At 41.3% G+C, this 19,542-nt stretch overlaps 1 protein-coding gene across 1 annotated transcript in view; it reads left to right on the top strand.

The window, feature by feature from the left end:
* dnah9 (dynein, axonemal, heavy chain 9) overlaps nt 1–19,542 on the top strand; it is a 254,737-nt gene that overhangs the window by 67,260 nt on the left and 167,935 nt on the right. The window contains exons 33-37 of the mRNA XM_088323097.1: nt 2,638–2,794; nt 6,676–6,780; nt 12,088–12,245; nt 12,422–12,560; nt 15,152–15,439. Coding sequence (XP_088179223.1) covers nt 2,638–2,794; nt 6,676–6,780; nt 12,088–12,245; nt 12,422–12,560; nt 15,152–15,439 — 847 coding nt within the window. The remainder of the gene's footprint in view (nt 1–2,637; nt 2,795–6,675; nt 6,781–12,087; nt 12,246–12,421; nt 12,561–15,151; nt 15,440–19,542) is intronic.

Raw genomic sequence — 19,542 nt, 5'->3', positions numbered from 1 at the left:
GAACGCTCTCGAAGCTGAGGTTCTGTTCTTGGCTCTTGTATGTATGGACAATGATCTGATCCAAGCACCTCCTGTTATCTAGTTGTGATATATCATACTGAAATAAACCCCAACCCCTATGTTTTTTTAAATAAAATTGAACATACAGATTTTTACGTTTTGGCACTCGGGAACAATTCTGAAAATGTATTTCTACCTTATGACATTGAATGTGTCATAGTGGTCCTTGGGACTAATCCTTTGTCAGGGACTGCTGATCCAACCAGAAGCCCCATCTTGGTTATGCACCACTTTTTTCACCAGTAATATTTTGCATCGGTTTCACATATTCAAATTTACTAGAAAAGCACACACAATGGCTAAAGCCATCACTCTTTTCAATCAATAACAGCAGGATGGATATTGGCACCATATGAGCATCAATATTTACTGCCCCGGCCCGTAATGTCAGCTATATTTAACATGTTGCACGCATGACACAATTGCAACGCGATACTCCCGTAAACGGCTCTAGACGTCAAAGATCATCTTTGATGTGAGCTGGCAGCGCAATCTTGAAAAGCAGCCAAACTTCCAAGATGACAGACACTGAAATTTCTTCACATCTTTCAGGGGACCGCAACAGCGTCTGTTGGCACTACAATCCGGTTGAGTTGCCGTCCACAGATGGGATCATTTGTCTTCCCCCATTTTCTGTCCAGCTTGACGCTTTGCGTTATACACCCCGTACCATATGTCATTTATCAACCGGCATCTCATTAAAATCACCGCTCCGCTTTCCTTCCCTACCTTGATCGATATCGTGTTGATTGTCTCCATCAGCTCACGCCCACGCCTGCTTCCAGTTCCATTGACACGGAATTGGTTGACTGTCTGTTAGTCCCGACGGGTCACGTCTTGGAACAAATGGCTGCTGTGGCTAATCAGCAGCTATGCTAATCAAGGCGCAGACGCTTGATTCTATTATCATATAATGAGGTTATTCACAATGACTGCTCAGCAATTGAATGCACGGTAGAATACAAATGTCGGAAGTTTGTTGTTTGTACCAACACGGTTGAATTGTACAGCCAACATAGTATTTTATTAATGAACCTGTTGTTGTGTCCGTAAATCATGGGCTTCCACAATAATGACCATATGGGTTCAGGTCCCCATCAACAGCATCCAATATCAGTATCGTATTGTAACCAAAGAACTACAATAAAACATTTTATATTATATTTTACCAATTTTTTAGTTGCACAAACAATAGATTCAATGATTCATTCATTGTCTCACGAACCAGTACGGAATCTCGGACCCAATTGCGTTTGTTTTAAAGGAATCTTTATTGGATTGAGCTGACAGAGCTTGCTTTGGAAGCCGATGGTTGTCGGTCGCTAGCAGCGTTGGACGGAATGGCAGCTCCGTGACAGGTATTCAGAATCAATACGGCTTAGCGGGCAGGTCGATGGCCAGGGCAGGAGAGCAGGTCGTAAGCGTGGGGCAGAAACAGGTCGACACCGAAGGCAGGCAGGAATCAAACAGGAAAGGTCTTGGGTACTGGAATCTGGCAAAACACACAGGGAGACACAAGTACGGTCTGACACTTTGGCGCTGACAGCTTAAGAGGAGAGTGCCAGCCAATCAGAGAGCGCGCTCCTGCGCGTCAAACTATTGCCACAGGTGTCTTTATTTTGGCAATTATGACACATTGGCTTTCCATACGGGATAATCTGCCGGCTATAACAAGCCTGACACCGTTTTTATGCAAAATTGGTGCCCCGTGTGCTCCAAACTACTGAATCCAGTAACAGGAAGACATACTTGGGTATCGACTAATAAACAGCTCTATGATTTCAGAGGAACACAGCTGAATTGATTATTTTTGGGGTTCAAATCTCAACTGGTTGGGTTTTTTGCTGAACACACACTTACAAAAATGGTGCCCCTAGTGAGACAGGGTACACTGGATCAGATTACAAAAAAAGACACAGCAATAAGGTAAACACTAATAAATCACTCTGTGATTTCATTGGACAACCAATGGATTATTTTTCTGGGTCCTAATCTCTACTCTTGTTCGTATTGTGGATTCATTTATCCTGTGGTAATCTATTACAATAAAAGTCCGACTTTTGTGTTCTGATTTAATTTTTGACACTTCTTTTTTAACTGTATGTTTACTTTGTGTTCTCATTTTAAATATACTATTATTTTCATCTCTGAACGTGGTAAGGGTCAGAAACTGGTCGTAAGCCGGGATGGGAGAGCATACGTAGTCGGTATCAAAAACGCGTCGTAAGCCGGGACGGGAGAGCAAACATGGTCGGGATCAAAACAAGTCGTAGCTGGAGACAAACGAGAGCAAAAACGGGACAGAAGGGAGTCAGGGTCGAACATTCAAGGGGGTGCAAAATCATTAAAAGTGAAGCTTCGACCTAGTAAATCATCAAAATAAACGGCCAAGTTCTGGGTTTTAGATCTTTATTTGACAGTTTATTCCATCATTTTTTTTCTGTGCTCGAGTTTTAAATATCAAACAATTCTCATGGAATACTTAAACCAAAAGCACTATCCAAGGGAGTTCAAACCTATCACAAGTGCTTCATGAAGCTTCATTTTTCCAAATAACAGTATATGCTTTCCATCCAGATGTTACATCACATTGACTCAGTCCCTGCACCTGACTATGAGCGGAGCCCCGGCAGGGCCTGCCGGTACCGGAAAGACCGAGACAACCAAGGACTTAGGCCGGGCCCTCGGCATCATGGTCTACGTATTTAACTGCTCCGAGCAGATGGACTACAAGGTAAGGTTACTCGGACTTCCTTTTTAATATCCCTTCCACCTATTCTTTCGAAGATTTGCTCCCACCTGACCGTTATTTCTTCACTGAGTCTTGTCAAAAAACAACCTCCCTAAACCCTGCTGATTTATTAATCGCTCGTGTTTTACACCTCCTGCATACCAATTGGTGAAAGGAGGCATACACATTATCTAGCAACGCCGCCAGGGTTGGGTAGGGTTACTTTAACTGGATTACTTTCAATTACTTTTGGATTACTCCAACACCAAATATGCTAATAAAAGACAAAAGAAACTAAATATGAACGCTAACCTGCTTATTGGGCGTATTAGGGGTTCAGTGTCTTACCCAAGGACACTTCGACATGTAACACGGACAAGCCGGGATTCGAACTGGGATCCCAAGACGAGCGCTCTACCTCCTGAGCTACTGCCGCCCCAATCAGAGTTGCTTGTACTCGTTCATACTCTCGCCAGTTGAATCAATCCTCCGGTTGTCTCTGTTTTGTGTCAGGAAAGGATTCTTTTGGCCCGCAATTGAAGTGAAGTCAGCTGTCGCGTTCATCTTTCTCCATCTGCTCCCGAGACAACAATTCTCAACTCGCGACTTGATGCGGTAGAAAAAGTCAAATGCGGTTTGGAAGGATTCTGACTGCTCAAGTTGCTGTCGATATCTCATTAGAGCAAGTCCGGGTTAGAATCCATCGTCTAGTTATGTGTTTCGGCAATTATTTTACATTAGCGATTTCTGTCTGAGACTGTATGGCAAAATTGATGAATTTTTACTCCATGCTGACCTTTGGTAGGTTTGCTCGTGGTAGGTTATGTTACGCCCCCTTCAGGGGGAAAGGAGAGTTACATATGAGTAGAACGTGCATCGGTTCTTCGTTTTGAATTCAAATGCAAATAATGAGTAATACAGAAAGAGGAGTAGGATTTAGGACCGTGGTTATTATAGTGACTAGCAGTTAGTATGTTAGCATTAGCATGATTTTTTTTTAGCATGAAGCAGTTAACATTTAGCCGTTAGCATCACTTTTGAGCATGTAGCCATTAACATACCTCATTAGGGGCGGCAGTAGCTCAGGAGGTAGAGCGCTCGTCTTGGGATCAAGGGATCCCAGTTCGAATCCCGGCTCGTCCGTGTTAAATGTTGAAGTGTCCTTGGGTAAGACACTGAACCCTTAATACCCCCAATAAGCAGGTTAGCGCCTTACATGGCTGCAAGGCTGCTATTGGGAAATGTGGAGCACATTGTAAAGCGCTTTGGGAAGTCATTGACTTGAAAAGCGCTATATAAATGCAGATCATTTCATTTCATTTCATTAGCAGGTAACCGTTAGCATAATTTGTAATCAAGTAGCCGTTAGCATGTTACCATTAGCATAATTATTTTCGCATGAAGCAGTTAGCATTTAGCCGTTAGCATTACTTTTGAGCATGTGGACATTGGCATAACACATTAGCATGTAGCCGTTAGCATAATTGGTTAACATGTAGCTGTTAGGATTAGCATACTTTTTAGCATGAAGTATTTAGCTGTTAGCATCACTTTTTATTATTTTATTATCATTATCATAATTTTTCAGCATGTAGCTGTTGGCAAACATTAGCTCAGGAAGTAAAGCGCTTGTCTTGGGATCAAGAGATCACAGGTTCGATTCTCTTATATGTCGAAGTGTCCTTGGGGAAGACACTGATGGCCCCATTAAGCAGGTCGGCGCCTTGCATGGCTGCATGGCCGCTATTGGTGTGTGAGTGTGTGTGTGTGTGAATGGGTAAGTGTGAAGCACATTGTAAAGCGCTTTGGGAGGTCTTCATTGACTTGAAAAGCGCTATATAAATGCAGACCATTTACCATTTACATTGTTTCTGGAGATGGTCTGTGTGGTTTCCAAAAGTACCACCCACATTTGTAGATAAACCAATGGGTTTTTACTCTTTTTTTCTATATACCCCAAAATGTACATTTTTGCTATCGGCTTCCCAGAGGGAAGAGACCACCATCTTGCTTTGCGTTACAAACAGAAAGGAAAGTATTGCCATTCTGAAAGAAGGCTCATATAATCAGTCTACACCAGGAACCTCAAACTCGAAGTATTGTAGTACTGCCAAGGTCTTGGTGATGTTGGACCATACCAACCTTTCCACAAGAACAGGTCCAATAAATATATTACCTTGTTCTCAAAAATCTCATCTCATCTCATTAGGTGCACTGCTTATCCTCAGTAGGGTCGCGGGGGTCCTGGAGCCCATCCCAGCAATCATCGGGCAGTGGGCAGGGGACACCCTGAACTGGTTGCCAGCCAATCGCAGGGCACACAGGGACAGACAACTCGCTCATTCACACCTAGGGACAATTTGGACCGGCCAATACATCTGAAATGCATGTCTTTGGAATGTGGGAGGAAACCGGAGGAAACCCACGCAAGCACGGGGAGAACATACAAACTCCGGACAGGAAGTCCGGTAGCTGGATTCCCAAGACCTTAAAACTGTGCCGCACACGCGCTAACCACTGCGCCGCCGTGCTGCCCTGTTTTTGTTTTTTTTTCTAGTTTTCTCTATTCACTTTTTTCCTTCTTTTTCCCTTCCTTTTGTTTCTTTTTTTTCTCAGCTTTTCACTACTTTTTCATTTTGTTTTTTTTTTCTATTCCCCCTTCCTTTAAGCAATCTTGTGCATGATTTTACATAATATTTGGTCATATAGAGATGAAAGAAGCAAAAACAACCTGAAGAGCCGTATAGGACCCGAAAGATCTGGTTCCTTTTAATGAGCCGAGCCGAAGAAGCCGGTTCTCGAAAAACCCTACTGACTTTACTCAACTTCGTTCGACTTCGACCTTGACTTCAAAATACCGCATTTAGAGCACAGCGTCAGGGGAACCCGTGTATTTTTACTTTCGTAACTTACTACATTCCGAAATAAATTGGAAATTGCAAAAAAGGCACAATAAATGAAAAAAAGTGATTGAAAAAGCTGGACTACCAACTCCAAATGGTTGCAACCCAGAAGAACGCAAAACATATCCCATCATGTCAAAAGTGTTGGCTAAATTTGAGAACTAAACGTTTTTTTAGATAACTACCAGTCAGCTACTTCACCCCAAAATTAACTTTTTCTGATCAACAACCATACAAGGATATCCAATGACATTGAGTTTTTGGCCAAGCAGAGGTTTACAGGAATGGTGCCCCGAGTGAGGCATAGTATACTAAATTCCAATTACCGAAAGTGCTGTGGCAAATAGGCAATAAAGTACCCTATGATTTCATAGGACAACACCATAAATCCATTATTTTGATATTTTTCTAGCTCCCAATCCCTCCTCTTGGTTTTATTTCCCTTTTTTTCTTTGAGGTAATAAATCACATTAAACGGCCCCTGTGTATTTATGTCTCATCTCATCAGCTGCACCGCTTATCCACAGTAGGGTCGCGGGGGTGCTGGAGCCCATCCCAGCAATCATCGGGCAGTGGGCAGGGGACACCCTGAACTGGTTGCCAGCCAATCGCAGGGCACACGGGGACAGACAACTCACTCGTTCATTCACATCTAGGGACAATTTGGACCGGCCAATTCACCTGAAATGCATGTCTTTGGAATGTGGGAGGAAACCGGAGTGCCCGGAGGAAACCCACGCAAGCACGGGGAGAACATGCAAACTCCGCACAGGAAGTCTGGAGCTGGATTTGAACCCACGCAGGAGGTTCCCATGACTTGAACTGTGTCGCACATGCGCTAACCACTGCGCCGCCGTGCTGCCCTATCTAACATTTTTGACTGATAAAATATACAATTGTAACATACCAGTATTTTGCCTGTCTCCTTTTTCGTTTTGTTTGTTTCTCATTTGATTATTTCTGTCCTGTTCTGCCCGGCAGTCCTGTGGCAACATCTACAAGGGTTTGGCTCAGACGGGCACGTGGGGGTGTTTCGACGAGTTCAACAGGATTTCGGTCGAGGTTTTGTCCGTAGTGGCTGTGCAGGTAAGCTAACACATCTGGAATCTTAAAATACCATTCTCAATTAGTTGATTGGTTTTACCCTCTGAAATAATTTCCAAGTTGGTTTATTTTTTGAAAAATAGCTACTGGACAAATGTTTGCACCAGCTGTTTTTGAAATTGACATCTACATACATTGTACATTTAATGAGACGAAAGGTGATGCAAGGATGGAAAAATATTTTTGTAAGCATTCATAAAAATCACATTTTATTGAATTATTTATAACATTGATTTATCTAATTGCCTCACTGAGAAGACCTTTCCAGTGAAATTCCTCTGTAGAAAGATATTCTGACCAGAATCTGTCTAATCATAAGAATGATCAATTTAAGAAATTGTACTGTCTTTAGTTATTCCCCCCCCCCAAAAAAAAAAAAAAAAAAAAAAAAAAAAAAAAAATTTAGAATAATACATAAAACAAGTAAATGATTGTAGGATGCAAAAGACCACTGGGTGGTAATTTGGACACCACTGGTGGATGTTTGAAAAATCATGAGAAATTGATTGATCGTATTTGTATGTGGCCGTCATCTTTGCTGAGACTCTCCATATCCATTTTGTCTCTGGGCTTCAAACCAGTCCACAATCTCCCTCTCAATATCTGGATACTGCCCAAGATGTTTTCTTTTTTCCCTTAGGCATGGTGTATTGAAAAACAATTTTACAAATAAAAAGCCCAAAACTCACTTTTCCCGTGAATTATGTGCTCACGTTTGCCCCATTGATTTTTTTGGCTTGTTGTTTCTCCTCTGGCACATTGCCTTACCCCAGAGTACACCAACCTGGTGTGTAACTCTACACAATTCATCACACCCACTACACAGCATTATATCCAGACAGAAGAGCTGTCACTGTCTTGTACCACGGACAGACTGAAGAGATCTTTTCTTCCTCATGCCATGAGGCTCTTTAACTTCACCCGGCGGAGTAAAGGCCCACATTAAACCACACCACCTACATTGCATATTACCGTACTTTTATTGCAGTGTGTATTTTATGTAGCACTATTTAAATGCTCTATACAACACGCTACAGTGGGTATTAGCACGTCACATTGGGTATTTGTATATTGTATTCCTTTTGCTTATTATTGTATTGTTCTCAGCGAAGGGATGCTGCTGGAAATGTGAATTTCCCTGCAGGGATGAATAAAATATCTATCTATCTATCTATCTACACACCTGTGTCCAATCTCCCTACACCTGTTCCTGATTATTCAAATACTTTATAATGGCTGCTCGGACAGTACCCTGGGTCAGGTCATTGCCATTGACATCCTGGCTGCTATAAACATATCATTTCTGGTGTCTTCTTCTATCATGTAAGGTTTGGTTTGAACATTTCATGGTTTTGTGAATAATCGTTCATTTGTTACTTTATACCTCCATTATAGCTTGACTGGTTTTATCCACTTTTTGAGCACAACTGCCTCTGCTCTGGTTTCGGGTCCACCCGCAAACCGTGACAGTAAATCAGGCTTGTAGGCGAGTATATAGGTAGGGGGAATATCTGCCTGAGGAGAAATGATGTGCTCTGGTATTCGATGCTTGAAATAATGCCAACATAACTGTATTCAGTTGTACTTTGTAGGTAAACATAAACGTGCCCACCCGTTGATTGTGGTGGATCAATGGTTTTTGTGGGTGATTCAGAATTATCAGTCACAATTCATTATCTGCATTTGATGAGGAACGCATTAGTGCTCCATATAGTAATGGCATTTGAGTTACTAAATGTTATTAATAACGTATTATAGTACTCGTTACTGAGAACATGGATTGCGTTCCTTTATAACACATTAGTAACAACTCTGACCATTAGGATGAAATGATTTGCATTTATATAGCGCTTTTCAAGTCTAGACTTCCCAAAGCGCTTTACAGTGTGCTTCACATTTCCCAATAGCGGCCTTGTATTGCAGCAATGTAAGACGCTAACTTGCTTATTGGGGGTATTAGGGGTTCAGTGTCTTACCCAAGGACACTTCGACATGTAACACGGAGGAGCCGGGAATCGAACCTGCGATCTCTTCATCCCAAGACGAGCTCTCTCTACCTCCTGAGCCACTGCCACCCCAGGATGTATTTTTGTTTTGAGAAAAAATATAACATTTATTAAAACAAGAACAAATACACATAGGTAATAGCTAAATTTTTTGACAATCTTCCGCTCGGGAGCTAGGTCAAGGAACCGTGCATGCAACTGCTAAAAGATGCTGATTATGACAGCGTAGATAATGGTGATAGCGCTCCCGAGTGGGCGGCTCATTAGTCACCGGTCTATAAAACAGTCAGCGTGGCGCCCTTGCCTTTCTCTCACAGCCGCAATGAAAGCGAAGCCGTCGTCTCTCCGAGCCCCCGCCAGCGCCCGGGAATTTTAAAGAGCCGCAGAAACGACGAGGTGTTGCCGGCTTTAATGAATAATAAATCGCGCCGCTTTATACGTGGCCGAGTAGACCTTGAGAAGAAGGAGCGTCAAACCTGTGACAGTCAGCACCCGGTTTCCACAAATTTGGGGGCGACATTTAGCTATGCTGTTGGAGACACTGGAGGGGTGGGAAATACAGTAATCCCTTGCTGTATACTGGTTTACTTTCTTAGTTTTCGCTACTTTGCAGATTTTTATTGTGCATTGTCTTGTGCGTTTTGATTGGCTGAACAGAGGAAGATGCTTATTCACACCAACAAAGTTGGGCTTCTTGACCCGCTAAACTTTCTTTGGAGCGGCATGCGGGATTTAGACGCTCCCTAGTGCTTCCCTGGTGCTTTTTTATATATGTTTGATAATAAAAAAAATATATGGTTTCTGTAGGACAGAACCGGAACATTATTGCAAGTTTCCATAACGTCCACATTATCTTGTTTTTTTTTACCCCACTGTTAATGTGTGAAACTGGAGTGCCATACCCAATTTCGTTGTCAAAATATGTTAACCCATTTTGTAACAATGACAATAAAGGTATATTCTATTCTATTCTATTTTATTCTATGATGGCGGCAAAGTATTATTTAACCCTCTAAAGTTCCGTCGCCCCAATTAAACAAATACGTGTTTGTTAAATGTCACCAGTCACTGAAATACATCATGCCACATATCAGCGGGAAGATTAAACCTTTGGGATTCATTATATAATGACCATATCAAAATATAGATAGATAGATAGATAGATAGATACTTTATTCATCCCCTAAGGGAAATTCACAATATACTCATCAGAGAAACACCACGACCAGTCTGAAACAAGATACCTAAAAACTATAAAGCAGAGGTAACTTACCATTACGGCACCTGGCCGTTTTCCAATTCTTTGAATGGCGAAAATGGCGTTGTTACGTCAAGCACTAACCAATAAAATCCAACTGTTTAAATTTTTTACTCCAAAATGCACGATAGTGCTGACAGATAAATACAAATACGCCTTAAAACCTTTTTGCTCCGTGTGCTTTTTGCTTATGAAATTTGTCCGTTTTGCTCCAAAAATGTCTTTGTAAATTAACAGACTGTTAAAATGGTTCCCAATATAGTAGTCAGCCAATAGCAGGCTTCTATTCACGGTCCACAGCCCATGTTGGCCTTTTAAGGGTCTGTTTGCTAAGACGTATTTCGGCTGCGTCTGACAAGAAGTGTACAGTGTTGCCAAAATGGAATTCTTAAGTTGGACGTTCAGTGCAATTGATGGAATATGTTTTACCTTGTGGCTATTGTCCTAAATCCTGGAATTTGGGGAAAATATAGTGTTCATCACAATTGGACATCAAAGACGTAGAGGGCGTTTATCTGCCCTCTGTCATGCTCATTGGAGCAACATTGGTCAGAGTGAGAACGTGGAGTTTGTTAAAATGGCTTAGGGAAATTGTTCGAGTAGCTTCTCAGAATTCAGACTAGCGAAACTAAAGTCTTGCCTTAACGCCGAGATGACATCATGGCCAACAACCTCGCCGAACAGACAAACACACTAGAGAAGGCCTTGATTAAGCTGAAAGACATCTCCAACAAATTTGAGGTCCTCAACGTCAACATGGAAACAACTGACTGACAGACCAGCTTGACTGGTTTTATCTAATCAAGATTTTTTTATATATTTATTTATTTATTTTCTATCTGGGTCTTCTGATACTAACCAATTAAAGACAAAATTGAGACCTGATAGAAATGAGATGGCAAGGCGAGGTCAAAGACAGACCCAAGAGAACATAAATTACATCCATACTGTACATGATTATGTTGATTTTGATTTTCATGAAGTGTTCATGATTATTTATCTTGTGTGATGACAAGAAGTTATTTATGTTACATAAATACATTGTTATGAAATTTACATTACAGACACTGCCCAACTTACAAACGAGATAGGTTCCGGACAATCGTTCGTAAGTTGAATTTGTAAGTTGCTTCAGTGCTATATTTTGCAAGTTCAAGGTTTACATAAGTATGTCTAAGGCTTGTAGAAGTAACATGTATTGTTTTGTACTAAAAAATAAACAGTTCATAAAATGATATGCTAGATAAATATAAATAAAGTGAGGTTTAACTTACTTTTGGAAGATGGGCATCAAGAGTTAGGCAGCTTCTTCCTTTGTGGTAGAAAGTGGCCGAAAAAAAGCGATCCGACCATTTCTCAACCACATCAAGCTTTCTTATTCCACTTTCATTTCAAAAGAAATAGCTCGCCCCTCCTTTACACTTTACACTAACCATATTGAATGGAAGCACCAGATGTTAAACTATATAAAAGTCAAAGTTTTTAGCGCGCTGGAGATACAGCATAGAATGTTTACACACAAATTAGTGAGAGGAATCGGATTTATTCTTGGGGTGGATGCTGGGTGACCTATCACAGCGCCACAAAAGTGTTTAAATTGTCAAGAGGACAGGACCAAGATGAGCTTTGAGTTTTTCCTGTGGGCCATTTTTTCTTTCCGTTTTCTTAAAACACACTTCTACTCTATAGCATATGAATAATCTATATTTTATGTTGATAGTATGTGTATTATTTGCCCTCGTGTAGGTTTTAGATGAGGGGATGGTGTCATAATAGTCTGTAATAATAGTTTTCAATAGTCTTTGTTCTGTGCAGCCCTTTGAGACTCTTTGTGATTAAGGGCTATACAAATAAACATGACTTGACTTGACTTAATTGTTTATCAAAGCCGCGGATTTCGAATTTATCATAACCTTGACTCTGAGGATGAGTGAAAAAACCCAAAATGTCAATCAATCAATATTTTGATGATTCCCTTTTTTTTGATCCAAACTGATCCAGTTTTACCTTTTTGCCGGCATCCAGGTGAAAAGTATTCAGGACGCTGTCCGAGATAAGAAAGACAGCTTCAACTTCATGGGCCAAGACATCAAGCTGTGCCCGACTGTGGGCATCTTCATTACCATGAATCCCGGTTATGCCGGCCGGACCGAGCTCCCCGAGAACCTCAAGGCTCTTTTCAGGTCGGATATTGAATATTGAATATAGCGGGGAAACTAAATTCGAATTCAAATAAAAGTGCGCTTGATAAAGCCGTCTGTCACATTGGATCAGATAAAGCAGAGCTGACTAAAGCGGTGAGTTATCCTAATATGTGATCTTCTCTTTTGTGCGCTGTGTTCTTTGCACTTTCTCACAGACCGTGTGCCATGGTGGTGCCAGACTTTGAGCTGATCTGTGAAATCATGTTGGTTGCTGAGGGATTTATTAAAGCCCGGATTCTCGCTAGGAAGTTTATCACGCTCTATACGCTCTGCAGAGAACTTCTTTCCAAGCAGGTAGTCAATGTTTTGTCTTTATTTCTTGGATTATTTCTGACTATATATCTATCTATGTATCTACCCTGGTCATGTCCCTCAAGAGGGGTGACCGACAGCAAGACAAACACATACAAAAACAAAATAAATTTGAAAAAAAAAAGGAAAAAGTAGCAAAAAACACACACCATTTTTTTGGACCAGGGCCAACCCAAAAGCCCAAACACCAAGTTAAGCACCTCAGCACCGAAGTTGGTCATGCTTTCGTCCCTCCAGATGAAACAGGACACAAAAAAGCGGCCATGTCACTCGGGTCAGGGTGACTCAACACTCTTCTGTTCAACAGCAGGGTCAGACAGCTTTCACTGGTTTACCCCTGCCGCATCATACAGGTGCCCTGCCCATCCCTTAGAACACGTCCAAACATCCCACTACCCTTTTACAACACCTCTCCACTCACTCCTATCACCAACAAGAGCTCTAGCTTCCACTATATTTCGACCTCTTTCCTGCAGTGCACTCATAACACCATCCATCCACGTTCAGCCTTCCTCTTGGTCTTCTTCCATTGACTTCTGCTCTGTAGATCCTCTTCAACATTCGCTCCTCATCCATCCTGTCAATGTGTCCAAACCAAACCATTTTTGACTAGTTAACTGAATTTATGCCAGCTCAGTTAGAACCAGTCCAATGTAAAACAAAAAAGTTGAAAAAGGCACTGTGAAATTTGGAAAATAGAGTGCAACCGATCTATATGTTTCTGGATTTTTAACTTGTATTGTAATGTAAATTGAATGATCGCAGCACGATGAACCCTGTGGTAATGAGTGATACAAGACCATTAAATTACAAAATGGAGATATGCTGTAAAGTAAAACATTTTGACATAACAATTTTATAAAGTATGTTTAAACCAGGGTTTAAAAATGTGTGTCTTCGGGGGCAAATTATGCCCCACAGTATAATAGTTTGAGACCCCTACCGAAATATTAAAGTTAACCCCCACTGCCAAGTAATTTGAGTTTGAGACCCTGGTTTGAATTGTAAACATTCAATGATGGCAGAAAAAACAAGGTTGGGCATACCTTTCCTTTTTTCCATTTTGTTTTTGATTTTTTTAAAACCAAAATGGTTTTCAACTTTGCTCTGTATTTTTTGTCTTTTCTGGATATTTTTTTCTGATTTCTTTTGAAGAACTTATTTTATATATTGTTTTAAAATCGTGTAAGTTATTTTACCAAAACTACAAATTAAAATATATAAAAATAGATGAGCAAAATGACACATAATTTGTCAAATTAAACCTGGAAAAAAACACATGACAATAAAATTATTTTCTTGTCTTTTTTTCAGAAAGAATATTCAGTTTTGTGAAAAAAAAAAAAAAAAAAAAAATATATATATATATATATTTTTTTTTTTTTTTTTTTTTTTTTTTTCCAGTTTTTTTTCTTTTCAGAATAATATTTTCTGTTAAAAAAAAAGTCGATCTTTTTGAAATTGTATTTACAGTACAGTGGAACGTCGGTTCTCGACCATAATATGTTCCAGAACCCTGTTCGAAAACCGATTTGTTCAATTACCAAAATCGTTTTTCCCATTAAAAGTAATGTAAAATCGTTTTAATCCGTTCCAACACCCTGAATGTTTACAATGAACGTAAACATGAAACTAACCCAGGCTAATCGTACGTTCGCGTTAGCGTAATCTTCCGTACGAAAGATTTCGCTAACATGAACGTGTAAAAATAAAAAAATCAGGTCGTTTACACGTCATTTAGCACCCGGGTCTCCACAACAAGTGGTGAGCGGTTAAAGGCTAAAGAAAATAATTATGAATTGGGTTTCTTACCTTTGTGGTGGTCTGCAGAAGTCATGCTCTATTCCCTCGAAAGAAGGGAAAATCGCACACCTTCTTCATATTTTGCTATTATTTCTTTCTTAAATGCAATAGTTGTACGCACTACTCTTCTTTTTTCACCTGTAGCAACTTTGCTCCTTGCACCGACCTTCTTCAGAGGCATAATAAGGGGCTAAAACACTCCGTTCACTGATATTAAAAGCGAAAGCGAAAAGAAGCAAGTGCGCACGTGATAACAGTTGGTCACGAGGGGAGGGGGCCATCTACACAATCTACACCCGTACGCTGCTCAGCATCGCACCATTTTTTGAACGAAAAGCGAAGCAAGAATTTCTCGAAATTTTCGGTCGAGAACCGATTTGTTCGAACTGAAAGGCGTTCGAAAACCGAGGTTCCACTGTATTTACTTCGATTGTTTGTTTTGGAACAATTTAAGTGTTCTAGTTTTCTTTTTTTCGTTGCGGCAAAAAATAAAAATGAAAAATTAAAAAGAAAATAAAGCTATTAAAGTTAAATAAAAAAAAGGAAACAATTTATTTCACATTGCTTAAAAGGAATTGCAATTCCAAGAAGAACGTATACAAAGTAAAACATCCATACAGGCAAAAATGTAGAACATATTGATCCAATATTATCACTAAGAAATCTATTTCAGAATAAACTATCATGTCAGTAACTAAAACTAGCTGTTATTCTTTATTATGAAATGTATACAATAACAAAATATATTATTTCTTCCTGCACCCATATAGGACCATTACGACTGGGGTCTCCGCGCCATCAAGTCCGTCCTGGTGGTCGCCGGTTCCCTGAAGAGAGGCGACCCGAGCCGTGCCGAAGACCAAGTCCTGATGAGGGCCCTGAGAGATTTCAACGCCCCAAAAATCGTAACGGACGACATGCCCGTCTTTGCGGGTTTGATCGGGGACCTTTTCCCCGCTCTGGACGTCCCGAGAAAAAGAGACTTGGACTTTGAGAAGCATGTGAAGGAATCCATCATTGACTTGGAGTTACAGCCTGAGGACAATTTTGTGCTCAAAGTAAGACTATTTGACATTATATATCGATGTATGCTAATAATACTAAAATTGAGCAAAGCAAAATGTGCCTACAATAATTAATAGTGTTTCTAATATTTTTCACATTTTATTTTTTTATTTTTTTGCATAATTTTAGGGTGATCTTTTTTCTTACTTTGTCTTTTTTAATTATCTGCCACCTGTCATCATTTTGCTAATGTATTATCCCTGATCACATATTGCTGCAATTCTTGCCGGGAAAACACATTCTTCTCAAGCTTGGCAGCTCTTTTTGGTCTTTTTGTCCTCCAAAAATGGAACTGCACTCATGCAGCCGCATTCCATTATCCCTGATCTTAATTGCTGTGAGTGGAGATCGGCTGAATGCATGTGGTGCATGGCAGCTCTTTTTTTTTTGCTTTTACTGCATTCCACCAAAATTAACTGCACTCATGTGGCCTCAATCCATTATCCCCAATTCCATATTGCGACGAGTGGGGACTGGCAGAAAGCACTTTTGTCAGGTGTACCGTTCTGGCCCGCCTAAAATGAAATACACAGTTGTAAATGGAATTCATTATCCCAAGGTCATCTATTTCTGAGAGCAGGGGCCCACAGAGCATTTTTTTTTCCCGGTTCAGGGAACTAGGTTTGCCATTTTGGTCTCAAAATAAAGAGCACTGTTTCGGCCGTGATCCATATTTGCCAGTCCACTATTGCTGAAAGCGGGGGTTCTTTTAATCTGTTCATTGTAATGCGTGGCGGCTCACGTGTTCAATATTTTTCACTTGAAATGAACAGCACTTATGCAGCCGCAATCCGTTATCCCTGATCTCAATTGCTGCGGGTGGAGATGGCCCGAATGCATGTCGGGCCTGGTGGCACTTTTTTTGCCGTCACTGCAATCTGCCAAAATACACTGCACTCATGTTGCCTCGGTCCATTATCCCCAATCCCATATTGCTGTGAGCTGGGACTAGCAGAAAGCACTTTTGTCAGTTGTACCATTCTGGCCTGTCTAAAATAAGATGCACAGTAGTAACTGCAATTCATTATGCAGGGTCAACTATTTTTAATAGTAGAGGCCAGCAGAGCTCTTTTTTTTTTTTGGTCGAGGCAGCTGAAATGTGTCCTTGTGGTTGTCAAAATTAACAGCACTGTTTTGGCCGTGATGCATTATCGCCAATCCCCTATTGCTGAGAGCGGGGCTTCTTGTAATTCGTCCATTGTGTCATGCGTGACGGTTCACTTTTTCTATTCTTTCCACCTGAAATGAACAGCACCCGTGCAGCCGTGATCCCTTATCCACATTCGACAATTGCTGCAAGCCAGCAGAGTGCATGCTAAAAATTGAGGAGGGCAACTTTGCAGAATTTCAATTTCAATGTTGCAGGGTGTTCTGTTTCCCATTAATCGCAATAAGTGAGGGATTACAGAATATGGTAAAACAATATTTTTAATGTTATATTTTTTTATTTTGATTATTTTGATTTACATTCCTTCGCTAAGGAAATTTTACTACACGAGAAATAATTGCATCTCCCTATATATCTTATCTCATTAGCTGCACCGCTTATCCTCAGTAGGGTCGCGGGGGTGTTGGAGCCATTCCCAGCAATCATTGGGCAGTGGGCAGGGGACACCCTGAACTGGTTGCCAGCCAATCGCAGGGCACACAGGGACAGACAACTCGCTCGCTCATTCACACCTAGGGACAATTTGGACAGGCCAATCCACCTGAAATGCATGTCTTTGGAATGTGGGAGGAAACCCGGAGGAAACCCACGCAAGCACGGGGAGAACATACAAACCCCGCACAGGAAGTCTGCTAGCTGGATTTGAACCCACACAGGAGGTTCCCAAGACCTTAGAACTTGTTTTTCTTTATTGTATTTCCAATTTTCAGGAGAATAAATGGCGAAGGGCTAATATTGTGGGGAATATATTCTGCCATGTCAACTTAACCCCGGCATAATTTGAAACGGCTACAAAAAAGAAATAAACTCAGAGCGAGAGAGGTCGGTGTGAGCAAGGAACTGATCGATAACCAGCATTCAACCCCGAAGCTTGAACTTTTACCGCCTTTGTTTGTGCAGCCAACCTTTTGATTTCAGGCAATATGGGGGGAGTATCGTTGAGATGGCGAGGGATGGGGGTATCCGAATATCCCTTCTTTTATCAAAGTCATAATCAGCCGGCCTCTTTGAGAGCGGAAAGCCACCCGGGCCGTAGCTGAATGGAAGGTGGATGAGGAGCCCCGAGGGGCCCCGTCGATGCCATTGATCCGGCTCTCCATCCGTACCTTGGGCTCCCCCCTCACCCTCCTTCCTAAGCTTACAATCAGCGGAGCAATTCCAGAAATGTTATCCGATATCCCGGTTCTTGCTCCGACTCGAACGCAGAGCTCAGTCGTCACTATCGATACTAACAAAAGAAAAATCCAGCGACCGCTCCCCGAGCGTTCGTTTTCGGGCTTCCTCGATCTTTGCCGGTTTGAAAGGAGCTTGATATTGTTCACTCGGACTACGGAAGCAGATGCGCGCTAAAGGTGTTCAATATTGAATGCGAACTAGGGGAAGGCAGGTTACGGGAGAACGGAGACGGCATTCAATGGAATGTAAAATAGTCCCATCAATAATTAAAAAGCCTAGCTCGATGTCAGAGCCCGCCCGGCCTGCTTTTAAAACAAGATTCCATTATAGAACCGAGTCGGTCTCTGTCCTTTTCATTTCGGTGTTATTCTTGGATAGACGTCGTAGCTGTGGATGCTACACATGATTTCACTCAAAGCAAAATGTTCGGGATGTCTCAATCTGCTCATCTTCTTGTATGTTGCTTTTCTTAGACTTTTAGATTCAAAAGATACGTCATTGCCAACTAGAGGCCGGTGTTAGTCACTAAAGTTGATGGCATATTAGAATAGAACAGAATAGAATATACAGTGGCACCTCGGTTCTCGACCATAATCCGTTCCAGAACCCTGTTCGAAAACCGATTTGTTCAATCACCGAAATCGTTTTTCCCATTAAAAGTAATGTAAATCGTTTTAATCCGTTCCAACACCCTAAATGTTTACCATGAACGTAAACATGAAGCTAACCCAGGCTAATCGTACGTTCGCGTTAGCGTAATCTTTCGTGCGTAACATTATGCTAACGCTACAATGAACGTGTAAAAATAAAAAAAAAGGATAAAGAAAGGAATTATGAATATGATTTCTTACCTTTGTGGTGGACGGTGGGGAGAGAAAAATTATCAAAAGTTTTTCAACCTCTTCCAAAACTTGCGGCAGTTGCTTGCTTATAGCACTAACTTCCTTAGCCGCATCACTCAATTTCACAGCCTCCTTATTCTTTACTATCGTACTGATACTAGATTTAGCCATGCTGTATTCCCAAGATCGGAAACTCGTACACCTCTTTCATATTTAGCTATTATGTCTTTCTTAAAGGCAATAGTTGGACGAACAACTTTTCTTTTTCACCTGTAGCAACGTTGCTGCTTGCAACGACCTTCTTCGGAGGCATAATTAGGGGCTAAAACACGCGTACGCCGCTCAGCATCGCACCCCAGCATACGCACTCATGCATTACTGGCGTTCGAACTCCGATTTTTTTGACCGAACAGCGAAGCAAGAATTTCTCGAAATTTTTGGTCGAACACCGATTTGTCCGAACTGAGAGGCGTTCGAAAACCGAGGTTCCGCTGTACCTTTATTGTCATTGTTACAACATGGGATATATTGTGAAAACGAAATTTGATGTGGCACTCCAGTTCCACGTTTTACAGTGAGGATAAGGAAAACAAAGAGATAAAGGAACGAAGAAGATGTTTGTACTGTCCTTGTTGTATAGGCTTTGTTTTCCTCCGGAGGGGGGGTGCATGAGGGGGTGAGGGACAGACAGAGATGTTTGATCTTACTGTACACACAGTCGCATGTTTTTCCCTAATTGCTCAGTCCACGTGTTGAATGGATTTGGGAAGTATAGCCCTTAAACATGCCTGATTAAAGTTGCCGGGCGACGATAAAAGCTCCGTCAGGGTGTGCATGCTCCGTCGGGGTGTGCAAGCTGCTGTTTATTGATAGCAGCGGGCAGGAGATTTAGTGCTATGCTAACGTTAGC

This window comes from Urocampus carinirostris, chromosome 19, assembly GCF_059441175.1.
Source record: "Urocampus carinirostris isolate Australia breed hairy pipefish chromosome 19, RoL_Ucar_1.0, whole genome shotgun sequence".
Taxonomy (NCBI): Eukaryota; Metazoa; Chordata; class Actinopteri; order Syngnathiformes; family Syngnathidae; genus Urocampus; species Urocampus carinirostris.
Note: the sequence above shows the minus strand (reverse complement) of the source record. Positions and strands in the feature narration are given on the sequence as shown.